General features: G+C 37.5%; 1 protein-coding gene and 1 non-coding gene across 2 annotated transcripts; both read left to right on the forward strand.

The window, feature by feature from the left end:
- Positions 1–2,929: 2,929 nt before the first annotated feature.
- Positions 2,930–25,322, forward strand: LOC131165586 (sulfate transporter 4.1, chloroplastic-like). Its single transcript, XM_058123516.1, has 17 exons — positions 2,930–3,405; positions 4,797–4,845; positions 6,913–7,114; positions 7,361–7,529; positions 8,177–8,242; positions 8,323–8,430; positions 9,049–9,156; positions 9,254–9,319; positions 10,495–10,555; positions 10,701–10,828; positions 11,173–11,214; positions 19,874–19,990; positions 21,688–21,739; positions 22,367–22,505; positions 22,645–22,733; positions 24,385–24,461; positions 24,552–25,322. Exons 1-17 carry the CDS (start codon positions 3,058–3,060, stop codon positions 24,849–24,851), a joined length of 2,121 nt encoding a protein of 706 aa, XP_057979499.1. The 5' UTR covers positions 2,930–3,057; the 3' UTR covers positions 24,852–25,322.
- Positions 25,323–26,836: 1,514 nt separating this feature from the next.
- Positions 26,837–26,988, forward strand: LOC131167190 (U12 minor spliceosomal RNA). Its single transcript, XR_009140047.1, has one exon. It is a non-coding gene; the product is annotated as a U12 minor spliceosomal RNA (small nuclear RNA).
- Positions 26,989–27,231: the final 243 nt, after the last annotated feature.

Consider the following 27,231-nt stretch of genomic DNA (forward strand, 5'->3'; position numbering starts at 1 on the left):
TTATGAAGAGAGAGTTTCGATCTCAATTGAGAAGGAAGATAATAAATATCTAACTCTCGACTATTATAGGACAAATCAAGCAAAAAATAAAAAATAAATATTTGACATGCCGACTGGGTACTCCCTCTCTAAAAAAATTTTAAAAGTAAAAAAATAACGATAAAAAAATGAATAAAGTAATATTTATGTCTAATCGTCTATCCCCGCAGCCTCTCATTTTCACCTAATGGTGGATTTAAAACGTTTTCATTTGTTTTCGTATTTCTATTATTTTACTTACATTGTCCACAATTTATATCTACTTTTTCAAAAAGCAAACTTTTAAGAACAAAGAAAAAAAAACCAAAACAGATCAAAATGTAGTCAGCTGCGTTTGGTTTAAGAAATTCTTAAGTTCCTTCTTGTGTCCATCACCTCTTCTAGGTTTATGTACTTCTAAGCTCGTGCCATCAGCTCTCCCATATTGGTTGGGATTTTTTTCATAGTGAATTTAAGAAATCCCCTGACTAGAGAGCCGTTGTCAAGGCTACTACTGCTACTTTGTTATCTAAATTTCGAATCTAGGGTTGCGTTGACAAAACGATGCATGAATTTTTTTAGTGTTAATGAGAATGCAAAATGTCATATTTTTCTCCTTTAATGTTTAATCTTTTATACTTATTTGGTGCTTAAATGAACTCATTGTTCTTATATTTTGATTTATGATGCAAATGGAGACGTTAAGTGGAAAACGGAGTTAACTGAGGGATTTTGCACAATTTCAACATCACTTCGTAATTTGGGCATAACTCTCTCATCTAAGCTCTGATTTAGATGATTCAATATGCTATGGAACGCCAAGAAAAAGCTTTGCAAACTTTTATGTTTTGAGTTTTGAGAGATACTAACTACATCAAGGTCGAAATCGGGCTTTAAGTTGCTACACTTGCTCTGTTGACGTTTTGAAACATTCCTTAACCTGCAATTCTAATATGCAGATCTGATGTGGTTTATTTTTGGAAGTTTCCAGATCAGGTGCATGAGAAATTCCAACTGTAAAAAGCACTTTCCTAGTTATATTAGGACTTTATTTTATTTTTAATATTTTTCTTAATTAGTCAGATCTGGATATTATTATTAGAATATTTTAAGGAGATTTGGTAAGCTTCTAATATGGGTAAAATTGTAAATCGGGAAAATCATCAACGGCACGGGCCTCTCTCTCTCGCTCTCTCAGAAAATCTCGCACCCACAACACACACACCCACACACAGACCACAACACACACACATCTTTCCCACAAACTTACAACGCTCTCTCTCTCATCCCCTCGGCGCGAACGGCTCTTCGAGGGGGCAGCCAGGCCGGGCGGGCCTGACAGGTATAATGGACAAAGGAAACAGAACCCCTCGGAATCCAAGAAAACGGTACGAGAGCGAAGTTGGCTCTGAGGGATGACAATGATGCTGGGAGGAGCGATGGCCGTGGGGGGCAGATTTTCATGGGGGGGGGGGGGCGGTGACAGCATTGCTTGGAATCAGATATAGAGAAGATAAAGGTTGAGAATCAAGGAAAGAAGGAAGCGCAGAGATATAGTGCTAATTATTTTAGGCAACATGGATAAACAGAAAGAATTTCCCTTGATGAAAGGTGGGAAGACTTATTCCTTAGTAGAGCTCAACAATGGTGCACAAGTTTGGAGGGGTTGTTATAGTAACACGGAGTGGCTATATAACTAATTGCAATAAAACTAATCGATAGCGACATTCACAAACAAAACATAACCGAAGTTGCATATGTTTACAACGGGAAAGGGAAAATGAAAATAAAAGATAGTCATAAATTCAGAAACAGCAAGGGGAGGGAGATGCTCATGGAGGGGGAAGTTCTTACTGTTGAATCAAACAAATTGAAATATTTACTAGCATCCGATATATAGAAAAAATATAACAAAAAATAAATTTAATTTTTGTCTTTTTAATAAAAACTTCAATCAAGCATGAGTATGTATTTTTGAAACTATGAGTTCGAAAACTTTGTTATTTACTTTTGATTCATTTTTGAGTGACTAGAATTTATGATTCATTTTAACTTCATTATGCATAACAACAACATTTGTATCATGAAAATAATATCTTATCAATTTTTATGCACATAATTATCATGTGTTCTATGGTGTGTTTCGGAACATAGATAGATTTTATATTTCGAATTGGATCTTTAAAATTTTCTATGACGTTTGACTCAACTTCACTAAAATTTGAACTCCAAACTTAAGCTAATATTTCAAAAATGAGATGGTTTGGCCAAATAAATTTACATATATAATAATTTACGTATAAAATATAGAAAAATAATAATTTGACCGATTTACGTATGATCATTGTTTAAAAATATTTCTACAATAAATTTATTAATTCCATTCAGAACGTACATAGAGAATGCAATGCAATTATACAAGTATATTTTATTGGTAAAAATTGTATAATTATTTATTTTAATCTATATAAAAAATTTGTTTACATCATTAATTTAAAAAATTAATTTTCAGTCAATTTTATTTTCTTCATTATTTAAAAATATCTTCCTTTTTTTACAATTTTAAAATTAAAATACAAATTAGAACAATTAACAAAAATAATAAATTAATATTTTAAAAAACTATATATAACTGCCCATTATTATTATTTTATTTAAAAAAAGAACATAATGACTGCACACGCGATGGTCCGACTCTAACAACTATAAAAATATAAGCAGATGATTGGATAATAGATTAGAAATTGGTCATTGAAATTAATATTTCACATATAAAAGAAATATATATTTTTTAAAACTCACAAATCACGCACGTTGCATTAATGTTTTAAAACTAGTAAAATGACATGGCACCTAACCCGCGTGAAATCCCATTTCTAACTTAGTAACTTCTAAATTACTAACGTGGGAAGGTCAGCTAAACTTCTATCCCGCATTCTATTCTTCTTTGGGGCCGCCACAGCTCCCCGGCCACAGAGGAGAGAGAGAGAGAGAGAGAGAGAGAGAGCCAATCGAGGAGGGCTGGGGGCATATGATCCAATGCGCCCGGGGGGGCGTATGGAGATAACGTACGCAACTTCGAGCTCGCGCGACCTCGCCGACGAGTCAAGTTCCGGCACCTCCATGCCGACGAGTCAAGCTCGCCCCGTGAAGGTCATCCCGTTGCTCCACCCCTCTCCCGTGCCGTCTTCTTCGTTCTCTTCGTCTTCTTTGCCCTTAGGTCCTCTCCTCTCCCGATGGAGATCGAAGCTCAAGCGCATGAGCTTTACCGAATGGATTGAGCTCTTCCTCCCTTGTTACCGTTGGATTCGCACCTACAAATGGCGCGAATACCTCCAGGTTGATCTCATGGCCGGCATCACCGTCGGTATTATGCTCGTCCCTCAGGTACGTAAGTTCCGTTCTCATCTCTTCCTCCTTCACAATTCACTTTCTTTCTCTCTGTCTCTCTGATCATTAGTCGGCCTCCATTGATCGGCTCCGAAATTACAAGTAGACTTGGAGTGCGATGCTTTTATATATGTTGCTTCTGGCTTCCATAAAGATGGTTCATGTCGATTAAACCAAACCAAATATTTGTTTGGCTTAGTTTGATTGGAGGTTTTTGCGGTCTTAATAGTGAAAATTAAGCTGAATATTTAAATTTTAAACTTAATTTTCTTTTTCTTACACTTTCTTGTCATGGAAACGGAGCATGAACGATGGGTAGTGGACTTCTCGCAGAGCCATGCTTAGCCGTGGTCTGCTTCTTGCAAGGGAAACTGTGGGGCATGCCTCCTCCTCCTCCTCCCGTCTCAATTGTTTCTAAGACAACAAAAGGAGAGGACTTCTTTACCTGCTCTTAACTTGATTTTTTTTGGTCGGATATACGCAGTGTACTTTGGGGGGGGGTGGAAAAGTGGCTAAATTCTTCTAATTTTGGGTCATAGTCTCTGTTTATTTATTATTCTTCGTTCTCCTTCCTACCTGTGCTCGTTATGTACTGTTCCAATTTTATGTTCAGTAATTTAAACCTAGTCGCATACTGCCATCGAATTGTTGAATGTTGATATTTTATGAATTTGTGCGAATTTAGACTTTGTAGCGCATGGAACGTATTTCACGTTGAATTGATCTGTTCTGACACAAACGATTCTTAAAGAAGGCTAATTTATGGGCTTGTTTCCATTTTTGCGTAGTGTTTTTCACTTTTCCCTTCAGCTCTTCTTAAATTGTTGAGATTCTGAAGATCTACACAAATTTTAATCCAGAAATTCAAAATTTTTTCGTCTCTTAAGTGTTAAATGGTGGTGATTTTGTTGATACTTTTTTCTCCGTTGGTTAACGCTTTTTCCCTATTTCCAGTCCCATCTCGTATTGCCAAGTCAAAGTTCCTGCTAACTGGAACTGGGATTAAATTTAATTTGCTTTATAGTGATAATGTTTTTGCTGCTTTGGTACACGACATTTAGTTGATGTTGGGGTACGACAGTTAATTGATGATGGGGTAAACTTGTTTCCAGTTAATGTTAATGCTTTTAGATATTTGAGCACCCCTGGCTGGCATTTAGGCACGTTTTAATTTTTGTTTAGTAAGATAATTCTTTGCTTTGTAGTTTTCTGTATTATATTGAAAATTTAGAATTGTAATATATATATATATATATATATATTAATTCATCTTTATTGATATGGATTATTAGGTATCGCTACTTCCAGAGTTACTTTGCACATATTTGTTGTTTCAAAAGTGTCAAATCAGTGGTTTTTGTTATTAACTGTTTGTTGTAAATGGTCAGGCAATGTCATACGCGAAGTTAGCTGGGCTTGAAGCAATATATGGGCTCTGTAAGTTTCCATCACATTAGTATCTGACTGAATTGAATTTTTGTGTGATGTATGAAGTTTGTGTGATGTTATTAAGGGAGCTGTTTTCTTATGTGTTACAATATCATCTCAGTGCCATTCTGAATTTCAGTTTGGATATAGCAGTGACTATGTTGTATGATATAACTATTTTCAGTGAGGCAAAAGAAGAATTTATCATGACCTAGAGGTTTGTTTTCTTGCTTCTGAAGCAGCTTCATGTTTGATGCTAAACTTGGGTAGGTGCTTCCCATGGGGGAGTGTAGTGAGTGTTACCGGATCACAGAAATTTTAGGCTGCAGCAAAAGCTTCTCCCTTGCTGCCTTTGGGAGTGAAGTTCAAAGATGTATAGATTTGAGACCCAGTTATTGCAAAGTTCTGAAAGAGATTGGCTGGTTGCAAGGGACAGATGCTTTCCCTGGGTGGTAGGTTTGCCCTGCTTAAGAGTTTTGTGACAAATATTTACGTCATGCTCCTTTTCCTCATTCCTATCTCAACCCACAAGAAGCTTGAAAATATTCAAGAAAAGTTTCTATGGAGCAGGACAGTGCTTTATCAATTATGATAAGAGGAACAGGGAAACAGGATGGGGTGGAGAGAGCAGCATCAATGCAGTTAGAAATAATTTTTTTTCCAATACTGGTTAAGGTCAAGGTAATGCCTTAGAGTGTAAGTAAGGGGAGTGAAGGACCAGAACAAGAGAAGTGCATAGGAGCTTTGTAAGTGATTGGAAACCAGTTCTGGTCTGTGTACAAGTGAGGAAGATGGAGAGTTACAGTTGTAAGGACATGAGAAATTTATGGGGTTGCAAAAGAATAGGTTGTCAGGTTTGGAAGCAGTAGGTGCAGTGGGTGGTATTTTAATTTTGTAAATAGCGACCTATTGAAAAAGTTAGAAGATCTAAAAGGTACTTGCTATGTTTCTTAATAGCAAATTTAAGTTCAAACCAGCAGACAAATTAATAGCAGAGAGTTGGGGGAAGGTGAAGGGAAAGAGGAAACAAGGTTACTTTGGCAGGATTAGCTGAAAGTAAGGGAGAGTGAGTGCTAACCCTGGTGCATGGTAAGAGAAAGAAGCACCTGCAATGCCTCCAGAGTCTAGAGTAGCCAGCAAGGAATTGAAAGTTTTGTCTATTCAGAAGACTGTGGGTCTTTGTTTGAGAAGGGGTGATCTCACATGGTCAAACTTCATGTAAAATCCAGTATTCTTTTGGCTGGAGTAAGTTGCTGGACAGATTTCTTATGTCCTCTTCCTGGGATGAAGAATACTTTAATAAGGGAGAACTTGTTTCAAGTCTCAATGCTACATTTGTTGCCTTATTCCTTTAAAAAAAAAACAAAAAACAAAAAAAAAAGGAGCTGGAGATGTTAAGATAGCAGACCAATCAGTGTAATGGGGAGCATTTACAATATTTTGGCCGAAGTTCTAGTCAACAGATTGAAGGGGGTTATGATCAGGTTCATTGGGAAAAATCAGCATGCATTTTGGGGGTGGGGTGTGTGCTGTGTTAGCTAATGAGCTAGTTCACTCCATACTGAAGGAATGGGCTGATGAGCTAGTTCACTCCATATTGAAGGAATGGGTTATCTGCAAACTCAAAGGTTCCAGAATGGAAGGGGCCAGCAGTAACTAGATTACCACTCGCCTCATTATTAATAATATTATGTAATTGAACATTTAAAAAAATTTCAAAAAATGGAAATGAAGTGGGATCCACCCCTTTTTTTTATTTTTTTTAGTTGGGTCAATGATGATTCAGTCTTAGTGGTGCTATGTGTAACAGTTTTGGCCCAAATCCTGTGATCTATTGTCCGCTTTGGCCTGGACCTCATGGGCACCTCAGAAGGTTGAAGCCTCCTCCGTCCTTATATGGCCAAGATCTCTATCTTGGATTGTGATTCCATGCATCAGCACTGCATTTTGGTCTTTTGAATTAGCATATTGCCATTGGATTACTGATCTTACTTGGGATTTAAGTAACATTTCGTCACCCCACCAGCATTTCAAAGTTGTATTTGGCTCTATTTAATAGGTTTCTTATTTGTGCAGACTCTGGTTTTGTGCCTATATTTGTGTATGCTGTATTTGGGTCATCTCGCCAGCTTGCAATTGGCCCTGTTGCATTGGTTTCTCTCCTTGTCTCCAATGTCTTGAGTGCAATTGTTGATTCATCTGATGAATTATACACGGAACTTGCAATACTGTTGGCACTTATGGTTGGGATACTGGAATGCATAATGGGGCTCTTGAGGTAATTTATCTTTTCTTGTTCTTAAAGGACATGCGTGCATTCATATGTTGTCCTTTTTTTGGGTGTTAAAGAGATGAGGGCTCTGCGCGTGCGTGGGGGGTCGGGGTGGGAAGGGGGTTTCATATTCCCTATGATTTTATTTTTGTTGCCTTACTGAAAAGAAAATGATACATTTTTTTTTTTCCAGATATTATCATTATCATCAGTGCCAACCTATGACTATTATTTATTTCCTTTCTCCTCCAGGCTTGGCTGGCTTATTCGTTTTATTAGCCACTCTGTGATTTCTGGATTTACAACAGCTTCAGCCATTGTTATCGCCTTATCACAAGCAAAATATTTCTTGGGGTATGATATAGTACGAAGTAGTAAAATTGTGCCACTGATCAAGAGTATAATATCTGGTCTGGACAAGGTATGCTTTCAATGCTTACGCAGTAGGTCTTCTGCATCATACTTTTTCCATACATCACATTTTCTTATTAAAATGCATCAGAAAGTATTTTGATTGGTATGTGGTACCAGTTATCTGGTTGTCTGCTGAGCTGGATATGGAATCCCTAGTCGATTGCTTATATCAAAGATATTTAACACTTTTTTATACTCTGCTGAGTACTCAGTTTAGCATTGTTTTTCAGTTTTCTATCTAATTGCATGTCCTGGACTTCAAAAACATGTATCCCTTGTGCTTGTATCTCCTTTGCCAATATGTACAAGAAATATGGTTATAACAAACTCTGCCAGTGCATCTAAATGTTACTAGGTGGCATTTCTATTAATGTTATGGAAACTGCACTTTGTTTGTGGGGATCATAAAACCCTTAGAACCTTGACCGTACACATTGTTAAAAAGCCCTGTGTCTCTTCATACAGTAATTGAAGCTGTAGCTTGTAGGTGAGGTACACATGATGTGTGTTTGCACTTTTTAGTTCATATTCTAGTTTGTGGATTTAATCTTTCTTCTATCATTTGCATATCTTTTTATTTTTTATAAGACGTGCCTTCACTAGGGTTCCACTCATTTATTCCTTATTTAACCACATGTGTTTTTCCTTTTGTAGTTCTCATGGCCCCCTTTTGTGATGGGATCTGTCATTCTTGCTGTACTTTTGATTATGAAGCACTTGGTATGAGATGATTGTATTTTTTTATAAACTAAGTACTTGTTAATTTTTTATTTAATTTTGATTTTGAAGTTTATGTTCAGGGAAAATCAAGGAAGCATTTACGATTCCTGCGAGCAGCCGGTCCCCTCACAGCAGTTGCTTTGGGTACAACTTTTGTGAAAATATTTCATCCATCTTCCATTTCTTTGGTGAGAATAGCATGAATCTAACTCATTTTAAACTATTGGGTATTCAATTTAACAATAAGGTATAAATTGCAAAAGTGACAACAACATGAATAGTCAATTTTCTATTAAAAAAACCTGAATAGTCAATTAATCATATCAGTTAAGATTTCCAGATTTAAATATAAAAGATGTTCATATATCAAGATACAAATAATTTGTGCTTGTTAGAAGTTAAGCTGATATGATTCTTTTACTGAACTGGTGGCTATTGCTGCCAACTAGTGGTCCGTTCTCTAATCTTCTTTTTCATACACCACCCACTCAGGGGATATATGTAGATACCAATTCAACGACTGGTTTTTAAGCCCTGTCTTTGCTTATAGTAAAAATTCATATATTTTTGTGGCTTATTCTAATTGTTACATGTGGCCTTACCAACTCTGTGCCCCCTGGCAGACTTTCAAACCAGCCTTGTGTAGTTTTAGTTCATTTGTTATTTCATTGTTTATTTATTTATTTGTTCATTTGTGTCTTTATTGTTTTTGTCTCAGTTAAATTTTATCATACAAACTTGTTCTAGAATTTCATTTTAATTGAAGTTTAATATAAAGGTTAGTAAATGTTGGGTTGTTGTTTTAGGTTGGAGATATACCTGAGGGCCTCCCAAAATTTTCTGTCCCCAAAAATTTTAGTTATGCAAAGTCTTTGATTCCTACCGCAATGCTTATTACTGGTGTTGCTATATTGGTAAGAGAAGTTAGGTTGGCCATTATGATTTTTATTTTCTTTTAAATTAAAATTGTGAAGTTGATTTTTGATGAACCATTACTTTTGGAACTCAAAGGAATCTGTTGGAATTGCTAAAGCATTGGCTGCAAAGAATGGATATGAGTTGGATTCAAATCAAGAGGTATGTTGAAACTGTAAATGCTTATTGATCCCAGTCGCTGTGCATTATGCCCAGCTCAAAAAATGAACCTGTTGTCTTTGAGGCATGATCATTAACACTCTTATTTTATTTGAATCATCTTTATTGTCCAGAAAATATTTGCCAATTGGGTATGTCAATATAGCATATGATGTGTTTGGCCTGGAAAAAAATAGTTTCATCATATGCACAGTTAGTTGTAGTGAAAAAAAAATGTAGGACTGCTTTAATCTTGCTTGTCTCTAATAGCAAGGATGACAAATGCTCAAGCGTGAAACATTGCATTGTTATTCACAAACACGGTTCACCCTTAAATTGTACAGAAGCAAGTATTGGTTTTAGATTTATATTCTTTCTTGTCCTTCCTCGTGTCTTTACATTAATTTAAGAGTCATATTTCTATGAAGGGGTTTGAAGAATATGGCCAACTTTGCAAGCACACCTATATTGAACCATTTCTTATACAGTTGCGTCTGTCTGTCTGAGGAAACTGGCCTTTCCAAAGACCATATGTACAAGATTAAGAGTTACAGGTTGCAGTGCTTAATAATGGCTAGTGGTCAGATGTGTAACAGATATTGGAAGCTGAGCTTTTCGTTACATTCATTTTATTTGGTGTCTGTGATCTGTTCCTCTATGTTTGTGTCGATAATGTCCTGTTTTTGACAAGCTTAAATGGATTAAAGAATGAAATCTTAGCTCTAGAGTTGTCTATGGGATTCACTTGATTTTTGAAGGCATAAATTTTATTCATTTATTTTTCCATAAAATTTATTTTATCATAAATTTACAGAACAATTATTATGTGCACTTCTCTTTCTGTGGAAGCTTCAATTGAGTTTTCTTGAAGGCAGTCTTGTAAATATCGAAGTATATTTTATCAACCCAGCTATAAGCTGTTTCTTGTTCATTTTAATCTATAGAAGTGTGTTATTTTAGAGAGTAGAAAAGCAGAAACATGCATGTTCGTGATTTCTAATACATATGCCATATTGTTTAGTGAGAAAAAGAAAAATTTCTGGGTTTTGACATACAACATAAGAAAGTCATTTGATATTATTGTTTAGTTGACAACTACTGCAGTAAAGGAAACTATGCGCACTTCTGCTTCTAAGAAAAAGGAACTTTTGATGAATCTATTGTTTGGCTTTTGACAGTTGTTTGGTCTTGGGGTGGCCAACATCCTTGGTTCCTTCTTTTCAGCATACCCAACGACAGGCAAGTTTTATGTGAGATTCTATGAGCTGTAAATAAGCTTTAGGATCCATGCTTTAACCATTTTATCCTTGTACCCCTGCATTATGGAAATTTATTTACTTGACATGATTCTAGAAGATGGATTTTTTTTTCCGATGTCATGCAGGCTCCTTTTCTAGGTCAGCTGTAAATCATGAGAGTGGAGCAAAAACTGGATTATCTGGAATTATTATGGGAATCATAATGGGCTGTGCTCTTTTATTCATGACTCCATTATTTAAGTACATACCCCAGGTCTGGATTTGGTTTTTATAATTCTCTCACTCATTAAGAATGTATGATAAATGTAATAAAATCTTTTTGGGCCTGGATTTGTAGCATGTGCTATGAAGTCTATCAATCCTGTAAATTTCTAATGTAAAGTGTCCATGCTATGCTCCTAACATTAATTCTGCAATTTATTGTTGGACTCACAGTCTAGACCTTCTTGAAAGTTGTCAAATATAGATTATTTGAGAGGGCATATTTACATCAGTAGTTTGATTTATATATTTTTCTATTCATGCTACTATTCCAGTTATCTAGGAGCTCATTACCTGAAAGCTCACAATGGGATTTATGCTCTTTTAACCTTGCAGTGTGCTCTGGCTGCCATTGTGATTTCGGCTGTATTGGGCCTGGTAAGTATTCTTGAATTCTGAACTTGAAACAATTTTTTTGTTCATGCCTGTAGCATTACCTGATAAATAGACTGTTCAGTTTCTTTTTAAAGCCATGCAAAATTGCTTCTGAGTTCTGAGTAGAACATATTGATTTTGATTTGATTGCTCCTGCACAAGACCTGCTTTACCTTTTTTATTTTTTATTTTTATTTTTTTTTCTGTTTTTGTTTTGGTAGGTATTAGGTTTATTATTTCTGCTATCAACTTGCAGTTTGGGAAGCAAATTTCATAGTGCAAATGCATGATATATACTGTCTGATTGCAACTTTAATCATTCTCTGTTCTATATTATCTGTTTGATTTTATAAACAGAGCACCAAACAATTGCATGATCATGCAGCTTTGCACCCACTCCTGTGTTTTGACAATTTAAATTGCTTCACTTTCAGTCTTGTTGATGAAGATTAAGGTCTACCTGTTCAAAGTATTCTGGAGCTTTTATGTGGTTATGAATAAAATGATTTGATGAACATATGATTTTTTGTTGGCTGAACACGATTGCTTTGCATAATGTAGTATTCTTTAGCTGGCTGAGGATTTATTCTTTTCAGAAGTCATATTTTTGTAGATTCTTGGGGATCCTACCTGTTTCATTTATGTACTAGCATTTCTGTTGGAGTGGAAGTTATTAGTCACCATCACCAAATGTGGGTGTTTTACTGTAAATAAGACGGATCCTGTTGAATCACCACTTTAATAAAAGCTTAGGTTGTTCGGTTGTCAGCTTGGCAGAAAAGTATGTCATTCCTTGACACGGCTCCTTCATACACGTGGCTCAGTTGCACATAGAGAGGTGACTTAGGTGAGTAAACATTTAGTCATGGAGCAACACTAACTAGGGGTATACACCATTCATCTTAAGATAAATTATAGAAGATACAGACAAGAAGAGTTGAATCTATGACCTTCCAGTAACCATGGCTTTGATGCCATGTTCAGTTACCTTAAAAACACTTAGGTTGTCAGCTAACAATATTATCAAGCCTTAGCAGATCCTGTACTATCAGGTGAGAGTGAAATGGGTCATTTAGTGATTTCTTTCGGTAATTAAGTTCTTGGTCTGTGAGCATTATAATTACCTGGTTTGGTCATATTTTTTTCTGGTTAAGATACATTATTCACCATATTAAACAATCGGAAATTCTATTTCAGCTTGTTGACACTTGAAAGTGTTATTAGTCTGTAATCTTCCAAAATTGTCTACATGTTATCATGATATGTGACATTTCATTTCTAACAGCATTTTCAAATCGATCGTTTTTAATATATCGCAATGGATGATTCCATTGTTTATAGTAAAAAAAAGAGTCACAAAAGGTGTTTATAAATCAGTACCTTAGCTTTTTGTTGAGAATTCCACTTGTGAGCTTGTCCCACATTGGAAAATTAAAGTGGATAATGGGTGCTTATATACATGGATGGACCCAAGACCCAATTAGTTTGAGCTTTTGGGTCAAATTGGTGTTCACCCATGTGTATCAAGCCCACCCATGGGCTCCTCCGGTCCTAATAAGTGGTATCAGAGCCAACGGTTTGTAATTTTGGGTGAGCGACATTGTAAAAGTCGAGACGGGAAGCTAATTTTCCTGACGTGCTAATAGTTGGAGGACCAAGTGTGTGGCTGAGGCCAATAAGGATCATCTAGGCTGTGGATGGATCCGAATAGGGTCAAGATGTGGGAGGTAAGATTGGTTTGGAGGCACGTGGAATGCAATCTGAGGCACGTAAGGCGCCAGTGGTAAGGCCCACTTGAGCAACTGTTGGAGAATTGTCCCAGAAGGGAGACGCTTTCTGTTCAAGGGGGAGCAGGAACTCACAAGTGAGAGGGAGATTGTTGAGAATTCCACTTGTGAGCTTGTCCCACATTGGAAAATTAAAGTGGATAATGGGTGCTTATGTAACGACTCGGCCCTTCATACAGACCCAGGTGTCACTCATTCATACATAATACCTGTACCTGTTCAAGATACGTAAACAACCTGCCCTAACCAGGGACATACGGGTATAAATCATACATAATTTCGATGTAAATGTCGCGGAAAAACATAAACATCCATTGGGATATCTATTAGTCTTATACCAGAGTTTACTAATACATCCACAATTATATAAAACCAGACATAGAATAAATCTTGTTATTACAACCTTCCAAAAAGGACTTTCATCTAGGTTTAATACAAGATTCAAATGCTTACGTAAGCTAACAAAAAATAATCTCCCCAGTCCCTTTAGCTATTAGGACCGACATACTGATGGACCTGAAAACAAAGGTTGTATAATAGGGTGAGACACCTCTCAGTAAGGAAGAAAGTGTTACAACAGTGTGTGACTGCATAAATGCACATTTTCATACAAACTCATACATTTGAAACATTTGTTTATAATACTGTACCATATAACATTTATCTACACATCAAATATTTAAATCATGCATATGATTATTAGAACAACTACCAGCTTGTCATACATGTTTTGCCTATTTACCCCGTGGCGCGGGTTGTGCATTGATATCTCCAACAATGCCCTGTTCGTGCAGGCATATGTCAAGTATCTATATGTAGTTCGACTGCTCTGGTTTATTAATTCACCAGTGGTTTCATTACTCTTGCTAGCCGACTATCTATGTGCCCAAACTGATTTTAAACATGAATGGTTGCACTGTACCTTTCCAGCTAAGGAATATTCCCTGCCATTTGGAGTATCTTTCAACCCCTATTACTGAAACTTTTTCAACTTCTTACACTGGAGTATCTTTCAACCCCTATTACTGGAGTATCTTTCAACTCCTTTAGTAGCAAGTTGTGGTTCCATTTATCATATATACAATTTATAATAAAATATAGTAACCTGTGCAATTCCAGTATTTTCACAAATTCAAATGATCACATCGGGTTCAAACCAGCGCCTATCCACTTGGTTTACCCCTTTTCACAAATACAGTTCGGTGTATCACCGGCCTCTGTTTTCCACATACTCAATATACAATTGGAATTTCGTTCCCATAATCTATATCAATAGTATAAAAAATTCATACGTATCCATTTCAACATATATCACACGAGTTTAATCCAAAAATCCGCTAAATGATATAAATCCAGTAAACATCATTTGAAAGGAAAAGTACAGGATTCAAGCATATTTTATTACATATAAATGCAAATAAGTGATTTTCATAAGGTTTGGAGATCATATGCCAAAATCCTCGTTTTTACCAAAAATCGTAAAATCGTAAAATCGGCATTTCTACTCGGTAGAATTTAGCAAATAAGCAGTTAAATCATACATATAAATATAAACTAGCTTTTTAGTGGTTTAGTTTTCCAAAAATGACTGTTGTAATCAAATTCCCCTCACCTTAAACTCGAAACGAAATTACGTTCGGAAACGATCCAAACCGACAACTCGGAATCCCGAAAACCTAAAACCATAAAACATAATCTTACTATATTTTCTACAACTATCTAAATATCCAATCAAAACTAAGATCAGATCCCTACTTTGATTTTTGGGAAAGACACGAAAATCTCCGAAACGACGATCCGATCCGCTAAAATTGTAGAGTTTTCTTTTTTGATCCACGCAGTACTCTCCGTTTTTGGAAACGGACGACAAATAGCAAAGGATCTTAGAGAGAGAGAGAGAGAGAAAATGAGAGAGAGAGAGAGAGAGAATGAGAGAATTTATAAAATAAAACCTAACTTAACCTTTAAGTAATCTAAATAAATATCTCCTCCAAGATATTTATATACAAATATCTCAAAATATCTCCTCCAAAATATCTATTTATTTATTATTCATTATTTATTTATTTATTTTTTTCGGGGTCGGGTTACTATAGCTTATATACATGGATGGACCCAAGACCCAATTAGCTTGAGCTTTTAGGTCAAATTGGTGTTTACCCATGTGTATCAAGCCCACCCATGGGCTCTTCCGGTCCTAACAAGTGGTATCAATTGTTAGAGTTAGAGCCAGAAGACAGCTAGGAGACACAGCTGGAGACGCGTTGCAAGCTAGGAGCTGAGTCAGAAACGCGGTGTATTTATCCACCATTAAACCTCTCCATTGTAACTTCCATTCATGATTAATTTTATCTTAATTGTGATTTAAATTCCAAGCCCTATAAATAGAGGGCTGTGGAAGATGTAAAACATAGTGCAGAGAGAGCACAGAGAAGCTCAGAGAGAGCAGAGAGGAAGAAGGGAGGAAGAGAGAGAGAGAGTGTGTGAGAGTTGTAATTTTTCCGACGATAGTGAATATTTGGTGTGTGCTTTGTGGACGTAGGTAGTTATTGACTGAACTACGTTAAAATTTTGGTGTCACTTTGATCTGGATGCTCATAGGTTCCTAACAAGTGGTATCAGAGTCCGGTTGGAGCAGAAAAGCCAGATTGGAAGTGATCCCGAAATCAGAGCTCTATCCCGTTGATCCAAACTGCGTTTTGAGGCCACCATTGCATTCAACTCGCCGAGACGAAAAGAAGGGTGCAAGCTGGAGCTCCAACAGAGTTTAGACAAAGGCTCATGCGCCATCATGCGCCCCGCCGGAGCAAGACGCTTCGCCACGCGCCGGTGACTAGTCCCTCATGTGCTGCACGCGTCTTCCTCGCTCGATCCGCCTCGACCCAACCTGGAAGGAACCCGACCCGACTTGGAATCTGACTCATACCGGATCAACCCAAGATCCGATTCCTGACCTGGGTCTGATCGCGCCACGTTAGCGGGTGAGTGCCACGTAAGCAGGTGGGCCCCACTCTGCCCACGTCATTAGGTGGGCCCGCCCATGCCACATCATCAGTGGGCCCTATATTGCCTCGTCAGCAGTGGACCCACTGCCATGTTAGCACGCCACGTTAGCGGGCCACGTCAGCCTGTGTCACGGGCTAAGCTTGTTCAGGGCATTATGCTTGCCTATGACCGCTTATCTCGTGTGTTTGGGATGGGTTTCCATCATGTAAATACTAGTGTAGGGTTATTTTCTAGTATTTATTTCATTGTAAGCCAAATAAGGCAGTATGACTCCTCGGTCACTTTGATGTTTCCTAGTGCTAGAGTGAGAATGGCCTAGAAAGCTCTTTAAGGGAGGGTGAGTGTTCATCAATCATTGTAAAACTCATTAGCAATTGTCAACGTGGTTAGCCTACTTGCCTCCCTCGCTAAGTACAACATGTCAACGGAGGATTTGTTAATGAATTACGTTTGCTTCAATATTTATTGCTTGGTTGCCACGGCTTTCATGAATTGATTATTATTTCCGCTGCTATCTGATTGAATGTTAATGAAAGTGCTTCGTGGATGAATGTTGGTAAACAATAGGCTGGCTAGTTAAGCAAGAGTGCTTTAGCTAGCGCCGCACGGCCCTTCACAACGGTGTGAAAAAGGCGGACCGTGACAGCTTGCCACGCCAGCAGAGTTGACCAAATTTGATCAGGTTTGACCAAACTTTGAATGAGTTTTTTGGAGTCATTTTGGGTCTGTTTTTCGAGCGACTTGAACCATTCCTAGGGTTTTCGATCGTTCTGGATCCAACCGCGCTATCCATTTGAGCTAATTTCATCTCTAGATCAGCGAATCGAGATGTCAAATGAAAAGAGCTCAAAAATCGAAATGTTCAATGGAAACAATTTTGGTTTTTGGAAGATGCAGATAGAAGATTATTTGTTTGGTAAGGAATTGCACTTACCGTTGAAGGGTAAGCCAGTATCCATGAACGAGGACGAGTGGGAGTTGCTTGATCGAAAAGCCCTCGGAGCCATCAGAATGACGTTGTCGAAATCTGTGGCGTTCAATATTAAGCATATAACATCCACCAAGTCTCTGATGGTTGCGCTCTCTAATATGTACGAGCAGCCTTCAGCCGCAAACAAGGTACGTCTCATGAAAAGACTATTTACGATGAATATGTCTGCAGGTGAAAGTTTCAGCAGACATTTGAATAATTTCAATGAATTGTCTGATCAACTCGCCTTAGTCGGGATAACGTTTGATAATGAATTCGGGCCCTACTGATTCTCAGTCAGTTGCCTGAAAGTTGGAATGGTGTCGTTACTGCCATCAGTAGCTCCGCAGGAAAATCGAAACTTGTATACGATGAAGTTGTCAGCATGATTTTGACAGAGGAAATAAGAATGCAGTCGAACCATGACTCCACTTCGAGTTCAGTCTTGAACATGGAGAGTTGAGGCAGAGGAAACAGGAATGGAAGATCAAACAACCGCGGCAGATCTAGGCCCAGGCGGTCTCAATCCAGAAATCCCAGAGGTACTCGACACAGGTTCGCAGAGCACAAAAGTTATTGAGTGCTGGAACTGTGGAAAGGCTGGTCATTATAAGAACCAGTGCAGGAGTCAGAAGAAAGAATTTGAGACGAGGGCAAAGACAAAAACAAATATTGCTTCCGAGAATGATGAGATGTTGATCTACTCTTTGGAGAGCAAGTAGGAGTCTTGGGTCTTAGACTCTGGAGCCTCATTTCATGTCACATGCTGCAGAGATTGCCTAGAGGAGTACACTTCAGGTAATTTTGGTAAGGTGTACCTTGGTAGCGATCAACCTTGCAACGTAACCGGTAAGGGAGTTGTGAAGATCAATATAAACGGGTCAGTATGGAAGCTGAAGGATGTCAGGTATATTCCAGACCTGAGAAAAAATTTGATCTCAGTTGGTCAGCTGGCAGATGAGGGATACACGACGAAATTCATTGGCGATGAATGGAAAGTTTTAAAGGGTGTACTAATGATTGTGCGAGGTAAGAAAAACGGAACACTTTTTCTAACCTCCAATGTCTCTATGTCTATTTTAGTTGCTGCAAGAAATGACGACAGCAACATTTGACACCAACGACTTGGTCACATGAGCGAGAAGAAACTCAGGGTGATGCACTCAAAGGAAAAATTGAGTGGTCTAAAGTCAGTGCAGGTTGACATATGTGAGGATTGTATAGTCAGGAAATAAAAGAGGGTTAGTTTCCAGATAAACACCCATACCCCAAAGAAGAAGGGACTAGAACTGGTCCACTCAGAATGTGTTGGGCAGAATACCGAGAATTCTCAGGTGGAGGAACCAGTGGAGCAGATTGTCGCACCATCGTCTCCTACTCCAGCTCCGGAGCTTAGGAGATCTACTCGGTTCCATATACCAAACAGAAGGTATATTGATTACTTACTTCTCACAGATGGAGGAGAGCTCGAATGCTATGATGAAGCATGTCAGGTGGCAGATACAAGCAAATGAGAGTTTGCGATGAAGGATGAGATGAAGTCCCTCACCTCCAACAGAACGTGGAAGTTGCCCAAAGTCCTTCACAACAAGTGGGTGTACATAATCGAAGAGGAGCATGACGGCTTTAGAAGGTACAAGTCTCGGTTGGTAGTCAAAGGTTTTGAGCAGAAAGAAGGGATTGACTACACCGGCATCTTTACACCAGTTGCGAAGCTGACAGCCATCAAATTAGTCCGCAGAAATCGAGCAGATAGGAAGGTGGCAACTACAGAGAAACTGAAGTTGTGTTCAATTTCAGTTGGTCTTCATGCTTGAAGACGCATATTTTGAGCACATCATTTATTCATGATACTGGTTGAGGAGGCGTCTCTGTCTCCAAGTGGGAGATTGTTAGAGATGGAGCCAGAAGACAGCCAGGAGACATAGCTGGAGACGCGTTGCAACTTGCAAGCTAGGAGCTGAGTCAGAAACGCGGTGTAATTATCCACCATTAAACCTCTCCATTGTAACTTCCATTCATGATTAATTTTATCTTAATTGTGATTTAAATTCCAAGCCCTATAAATAGAGGGCTGTGGAAGATGTAAAACATAGTGCAGAGAGAGCACAGAGAAGCTCAGAGAGAGCAGAGAGGAAGAAGGGAGGAAGAGAGAGAGAGTGTGTGTGAGAGTTGTAATTTTTCCGGCGATAGTGAATATTTGGTGTGTGCTCCGTGGACGTAGGTAGTTATTGACCGAACTACGTTAAAATTTTGGTGTCACTTTGATCTGGATGCTCATAGGTTCCTAACACTTTTGATGCTATGTGCTTCACTCCCTAGTTGGGGGCATGTGTAAGCATGGTTTTAAATTTCAGTAATGTCACCAAAATTTTGGTTGAAAATTTTCAAATTTCCAGAAGGTCTGGAAACTAAAACCATTTACAAATTTTTTTTTCTACAAAATTTCAAATATTCTTTGAGAAAGTTTGGATTTAAAAATTAAAAAATGAAAAAAGTGAAATTTGAGGCTTTTCATTCTGGTTCTAAATTATTCACAATCATATATATATATATATATATATATATATATATATATATATATATAAATGTTTTCCTAGTTTCATTCATAATTTCATCTTCTCTGTAGTGCATGCACACTGGGAATTAATGTGAATCTTTAGAAACCTTAATTTGGGATTTCAAAGTGGAAAACATCAGTTAGTCACCAGATAAAATTGTATCTGACCATTAAAATTGATCTCTTAAGCCCTCCATAGAAGCAAAGGATCTTCCTCACTGGTTGTATTTGTTGCTGGTCCTTGCCTGTGATAAATTTGAGCCAATATGTGAGAGTTGTGCTGATTTCCACCATGTTGAGCTTGCAATCTATCAGCTCTGTCTGTTTGATGTTTTTCAGGTTGATTATGATGAGGCCATCTTCTTATGGCGTGTTGATAAGAAGGATTTGCTTCTTTGGACAATTACTAGCACTACAACTCTGTTCCTTGGCATTGAGATTGGTGTCCTTGCTGGGGTAAGTTATTAAGTCAATTTGATATATCCATATGTGTTGGTATTTGCAATAGATAAATGGATTTATACAATGTATAGAAATGTAACACCCAGTACGCGACGCTCCCATGCGGTCCTGTGGGGGAAGGTTGGGTCTGGGAGGGCAACATGTATGCAGTCTTACCTCCATGCTTGGAGTGATTGTTTCCGTTATTTGAACTTGTGACCTTCATGCTTGGATGTAACACCTGTACAGTTGAGTCAAGGCTCGCCCTCATCAATGGATTATTATGTAATAATTAATATTCAAAAAGAGTGAGGACCTTATCTGAGTGTTATTTTTTTGTGGATATTTTGGGATAATTTTTCCCTAACACACTTCTAATTGTGAACATTTCAGGGTTATGAGGATGGTGAATGTATCAAGTTCAGTGATTATGACAGAGGATTGGGATGATCCACTAGTAGAGGGCTCATCCCATCCTGCATTTGGGCAGGTTACAAACCTCACCAGATCCCTCCTCGTATTTCCTTTGTAAACACAAGGCCTTCTCCTTTGGGAATTGGGAATGTTTTACTCCCTTTCTGATCTGTTAAACCTTTACAGCAAACCACACGGACTCCCTTACCATATTACCTATAAAAAAACACAAGGACTTATCCTCCGGGAACGGTTAACTCAATTAGTTTGCATGAACAACCTTTCTGATCTGTTAAAACTCCTTATTATATCTCTTCATCCCTTCCCATCTTTATTCCCAGCCCCACCCCTGGTGCACACGACAATACAACTCACAAGCAAAGAAAAAAGTAAAAACAAAATACCATTTAACGTCATTATTATGCTATTTCATAGAAGTATTCTTTCAATGAGTACATTCTTTGATAGAAGTTTTGGGCAGCCAATGCTCAGTCATAGTATTTTATTTCTTTCCAGCGTACGTACTCACCCATCAACTTTCCAATTCATGTTCAAGTCAATGGATTTGTTAAATTGTGTGCTAAGAAATTAATTCTTAGTGGAAGTTAAATCATACTTACGGACAGAAGAAAATTCCTCCACAATTGGTCATCTGTTTGATCTTTGTAAAACAGGCAAGAAATACATTCTAACTTGAGGGACAAAGAGGACAAAAGAACAAAATCAAAGTTCTTGCTGAAGCTTATATAATTGAGAATTGAATATGATAGTTAAGTTTATCATCTGCATGAATCATGTGTTGGCATGTTGCTAATGATGCAAGGAACAGGATATTTGTGAGATTTTTATGATTTAACTGTTTAGAATACAGCGTGAATTTGTGATCCATATCCTTCTTTAGTTTCCATGTGGAAACTGACTGTTAGTGTCTTATACATTTATTTGTTTCTTCATTTTCTATTCTTTTTTGAATTGTATTTTAATGTGCTCTAATGTGTTGTAGATTGTAATCTCTCTCTCTCTCTCTCTCTCTCTCTCTCTCTCTCTCTCTCTCTCTCCCTCTTTGAGTGTTAAATAATTAGTAATTGGGCAGAGTTTCTCATCCTATTTTAAAATTTTTTTTCATGACTTCATGACAAATTAAATCATGAATGTTTCTCATATCTTTTGCATTGGCTTTCTGCTTGCATCTTCTGCATCAAAATTTTGTCCTGGGAATGCACTGACAGTGCTCGAAGGTCTCCATAATGGGTAACTGATAAAGCTTTTCTTATTAAACTTTATTCTTGGAAATGTAGGTTGGCGTTTCCCTTGCTTTTGTCATCCATGAATCAGCAAATCCACATATTGGTAAGTGGATTCATTTTATCATGAAGTTTATAATGTCCAATTAAAGCTTGCTCAAGGCTCCCACACCATCAGGGGTTTGAGCAGGGGAAGATGCGCATAGTATTACTCCTGCTTGGAGATATTTCTGTGATTTGAACTTTTGATCCCCATGTTTGGATGTAAGACCCTCACTGTTGAGTGAAGGCTTCTTTATAATGAAGTTTATCCATGTACCAAATGCACTATGGGTTGAACCAGCGTCGCTGCCTCCATTTCAATTTTCAACATCATGTATATGACACACTTTGATGTTTCTACCTTCAAAGTTTCCAGTTCTTGGGTATGTTTGTAATAGTCATTGTCATCTTCAAGTCATTGTTGTCTGCATCATTATTTTCCTCTACTCTATTTCCTAGTGTTATCCCAAGTCCCACCTAATCAAGATTGACTACAGTGACTTTGCTTTGCTTTTCTGCTCTGTCCCGAGTCATGTATTTGGTTAGATTGTGAAATTTAAATTCCTCGCATCAGAAAGTCAGGACTGATGTACTCCTCCCCCTAGAGCAATTGCCCATTTGAATTCTTGGGGATGTCTCTATACTCTACTTGAATATGCTTTTTTGAACATTCATTTTTTGTGTGCTGCAGCTGTCTTGGGGCGTCTTCCAGGCACAACTGTTTATAGAAACGTTGAACAGTATCCAGAAGCATACGTTTACCATGGGATTGTGATTGTTCGGATTGATGCGCCTATTTATTTTGCAAATATAAGTTACATAAAGGACAGGTAAATTTTAATGTCTAGAAAACTGGTGTTCCCATTAGACCACTGCAATTGTATATTGCCATTTTCTCTGCTGAGTTTTGCTTCTTAATTTATTGAGTTAAGAAATCACAGTTATAAATCATTAATGTTCCTTGTTCAGACTACGAACATATGAAGCTGGTGTTGATGGATCTAAGAGACGGGGACCAGAAGTTGAAAGAGTTTATTTTGTGATTATTGAGATGGCACGTAAGTTTTTATCTTGTGCTTTATTTTGTAGGTGCAAGAAGCATAAGTGTTTGTATGTATTTGGGCACAAATTTAGTGTTAAACCTTGCTCTTAGACATCGTGCTAGTAATTTTATTTCATGGGTCCTAGCTATAGTGTTGCTTGTGAAATTTCTATTTCCCTGCCTCTCCACTCACCAAAACCCCCTTTCATTTTGTTCTTGCAAAGGTGTCTTATTTCATCTTGTCAGCCTTACTTACACTTTACAAAAAATATATTCAATTGATATGATGTGTGTTTGTTTGAAGGTGCAAATGTATGCCAGGAGGCCCAAAACATGAATTTAAAAAGCATGCTGAAATAAGTAGCTCTAATGATCATAGCTTTTTATGCACTTTTTTTCTTGTTTTTTTTTTTGTTTTAAAGTGGCTTTGGTATGTTCTGCTTTTTTGTTAGGTTAGTGAGGTACGTGCATTTTGAATGTGAGTGGTTTCTGTTTGAAGGCTTTCTAAGTAATTTTTTTGCCCAAGAATTTTTCCCACGCATGTGCCTAATAATGGAATTCTTCCATTCGTTTTGATGGCCATTCTTGCAAATATTTCAATGATTTCAAGCGTGACTCTGGCTGTGTGTCAGCTTGATATACATTTCCGATAATATGTTATCAGTCACAGGGTGTCAAATCTCTGTTTCCTAGTTCTGAAAGGTCCAGGGTTTCAGGTCTCATAATCTGCATTTGTTCCCCTGTTATTTTGTCAAACTGTACTTTGCTCTGTTTGTATTTGTACTCATTCAATTTATTCATCTCTCCACATGCAAGACGGGTGGCACGTGAGAGGGAGTTTGGATAGCTCAGTATACATTGTTGGGCCCAATTCTTAACAGGTTATTTTTTAAGGATAATTAGAGATTTAAGTCACAGTGCTAGAGTTGCATTGGATTTGAAGCAAGTTCCCTAGTCTTTTGATAACATTTAAAGCGGTCTATTTGGTTATTCATCACTTGCTTAATGGAAGAAATCATATTAAAATGTCAGTTGATTACTCATTTCATATTTGTCTTGGTGATGAGTTGATGTCAGTATATATCTCTTCTATTTCTGATTGCTATATAAAAAAGCACCACAAACAGAATTAATTTTCTTGGGTTGGGGAAATTTTCATGGAACTTGTAACATCCCTTTCATTCTTGAGCGCAGTTTGAAACAATTTACTTGGACCATTACCTTCATGAGGTTCCGTAGCCCAGCCATTAACCAAGATAGCCTTAATAGCATTGGGGTGGGTAAATCTGATGTTGCACATCCATCATCATGGTTGGCCCCATTTAATGAAAACCATGTGATTTTAGTCTTTTAATCCATTTACCAAAAGCAAAATGACCATCTACACCAACGCTTTAATTCTGCAATGCTAGGACCATACAAGCAATATGATTCACATTAATTTGTTGGTGCCAATTATCAGTCTTTAAGTTTCTGGTTATGATTATCAGATCTGTTGAGCTTTTGTTATGAGACTTTAGGGTTGGATGGCTGACCAATCCTTGGGTACAAAATCTCCCCCTTTCAAATTTTTTTTTGGTATACTTGCCAGGGTTCTAGTGAATTTGAGGAAAGTGAATTGATCTCTAAAGTTTCTCACTGCAAACATGATTTTGTTATATTTGCAGCTGTTACATATATAGACTCTAGTGCTGTTCAGGCTTTGAAAGACTTGCATCAAGAATACAAATCACGTGACATTCAGGTGGGAAGTCCCCCTTTGACGCAGTCCAAAATTCAAATTTATTTTTGAACTGTTCAAATTGTTATCTGGGTGTTTTGAGTTTTTTTGTAGATTGCCATTTCCAATCCAAACCGAGAAGTTTTGCTCACCCTATCAAGATCTGGTGCAGTAGATCTGATCGGTAAGGAGTGGTACTTTGTGAGAGTCCATGATGCAGTTCAGGTATGCTTGCAGCACGTCCAAAGCTTAAATGAAAAGCCTAACACATCCGATACCTTTCCGTTCCAAAGACTACTAAAACAGAGAGCAGAGTACTTAACCAATGTTGAATTGGAGCTGGGCGAGGGAAGACCTCCAACCTCCAGGGATGGTGACCCTCAACTGGAGCCATTGTTATCTCGGAAGTCCTAAAATCTATTGTAATGTTTAGCACATATAGATTGATGCCATTTTTTAGCTAGGCAGTAGGAATAGTTATTCTTGATTCCCATTTTTTTATGAGGTTTGGTTTTGATTCTTTTCTTGTTATCCTATTCTGTGAAAAAAGAAAAAAAGAAAAAGGCCGTACCCAGTGCACAAGGCTCCCACTTTGAGTGGGATCTGGGAGAGGTGGATGTCGACAAGCCTTATCCCCATTTTTGGAGAGGCCGCTCCCAAGTCTCGAATCCGAGACCACCCATACCGAGGCGGAGGCACTTGCTATTGCCCCAAGGCACGACCTCTATGTTCCTATTCTGTAAAATGTAACATAATTTTACATTATAGTGTATCAATTTTCATTATATTCAAAGAACAGCTTGTTCATGCTGTAACAAATGCACTCATTGTACGTGTCATTATTTTAGAGTGGCACCATTTATATTTTTCCCCAGTGTTCAACTCTGCATGTTGTCCACCATTGTCTTTAATTTGCAATTTGTTAAGTTTGTACTCCAGGTTGCACACCCAGAATTTTCATGCGGCATGAATGCATTATGGTTTTAATTATGCACTGTTTAAGATGACTTATGAAATTGACTTATGAGTCGAGAAGAAAGACTTACCAGTTGCAACTTGCAACACAAAAATGTGCTTGCAGTAAAAGAAAAAAGGAAAAAAAATCATGATTAGTAGTTGATCTTAGGCATCTTCTGATATACTTGTTTGAGAGGGTTGAAATAATATATATATATATATATATATATATATATATATATATAGCTAATAATGAAATATGCTCCTTAGGGACATATAGAGATTAAAGTTTAAGATATAGTAAAGACATGAAAGATGTGTCGGCTGTAGCGTAGTCCAGTTTAAGTGCAGTATACTTTTTAGGGGAGTTGTTTGACCCCAGCCTAAAAGCCATGTGACCAAAAAAATTGTGGGCTTTGCAACAACCACCTTTGTTCCACAAGCAAGTTCTGATTTTATGACCAACGTGCACATATATTATAACTTTTATGTTTAAGAATTTAGACTTCAGATCTTAAACTTTAAGTTATATAGTTGTAAATAATATGCAGTACAAAATTATATTAAATTTTAGTATTTTAAAAAGCTTAATCGAGGCTTGCCTCAAGGCACAACATGCGAATGAGACTCAATCTAAAATACCAAATTTAAAAAAAACTAATATATTTTTACACAAGGCACACCTTTGACGCTTTTTAATTGAGGCTTGGGTGTGTCATTCTCAAGTAAAAATTGGTTAAAAAATTTTAACTACATGTTTGTATAAAAGGAATCTCATAATATGAGTTGATTTTTAGAACTACTGAATCTCAATCTTCCTAAAATAACAAAGAGTTGTATCTTAGATTATGAAAATAATTTGAACTTCATAATAGTATAATAGCTATCTCTTGTCACGATTTATGTTAGGTATTTAAATTAGTAATTTTTGAATGGTCGCTAATGGTATGCAAAGTATATATAATTTTTTTTTTTTATATTATATTTGTGATTTTCTTAATTTTTATTTATTTTAAAAATGTAAAAAAATTATTTACATTTTTTAATCTTAAAAATAAATCCCTAAAATTCTTAAGCCCCAACACTTGAGGCTCATGCTTCGCCTTCTAAGGGTTTAAACGCCTGGATTGTTAAATTTTAATCAAATCCAACACCAAGTACTAACACAACTCTCTAAGTACACAGTAGGGAGGAGTAGCTTGACGTAGACCAGTTTACAGTAAACTACTCCCAAATATTTTTATTAGTACGAAGATTTAGGGTTATTATTATTATTAGTTTTTGTACGCCATTGTGTGCTGCGGTCAGCAGGCGGCAGGGGTCTGAAACAGAAGAACGGGCGAGATGAGGGTTGGGAATTGGAGTCGTCCCACATCGAGGGATAGCAAAACCGCGTCTCGAAGTGAAGTCCTATAAATATTCGCTGGCCGCTACTTTTACAACTGCCTTAAACTAATGAGTAAGGAAAACAAAGCGAGCGGCGGGAGCTGTTCGCCGCGCTGACCCATTGGTGCGCAAGAATTTATGGAGGGGTTATAGGCTGGCCGAGTGTTGACGCTGCTTACTTTGCAGAACTCTCTCGAGCGGGCCTCCCACCTATACCCCAAAAACCCTAATAAAAATTGTCAGCGGGGGGCCGTGCTATTGTCATCTCTTTCTTTATGGGTAGTGGTCTTAACCAGGCTTAAGCAAAGAGGCCTAATGCAAAAATTTAGGCCTTTAATATGGAGGTGTCCGTCAAGGCTGCTTCTGTTTAGCTGGCCTAGCTGGCTGATGCGAAGTTGTGGGCTGGTCCGCGTTCATGTTCTGGAATGTGGTTGGCTTACGTTGTTGCTAC

The sequence above is a fragment of the Malania oleifera genome, chromosome 10 (assembly GCF_029873635.1).
Source record: "Malania oleifera isolate guangnan ecotype guangnan chromosome 10, ASM2987363v1, whole genome shotgun sequence".
NCBI classification, from domain to species: Eukaryota; Viridiplantae; Streptophyta; class Magnoliopsida; order Santalales; family Ximeniaceae; genus Malania; species Malania oleifera.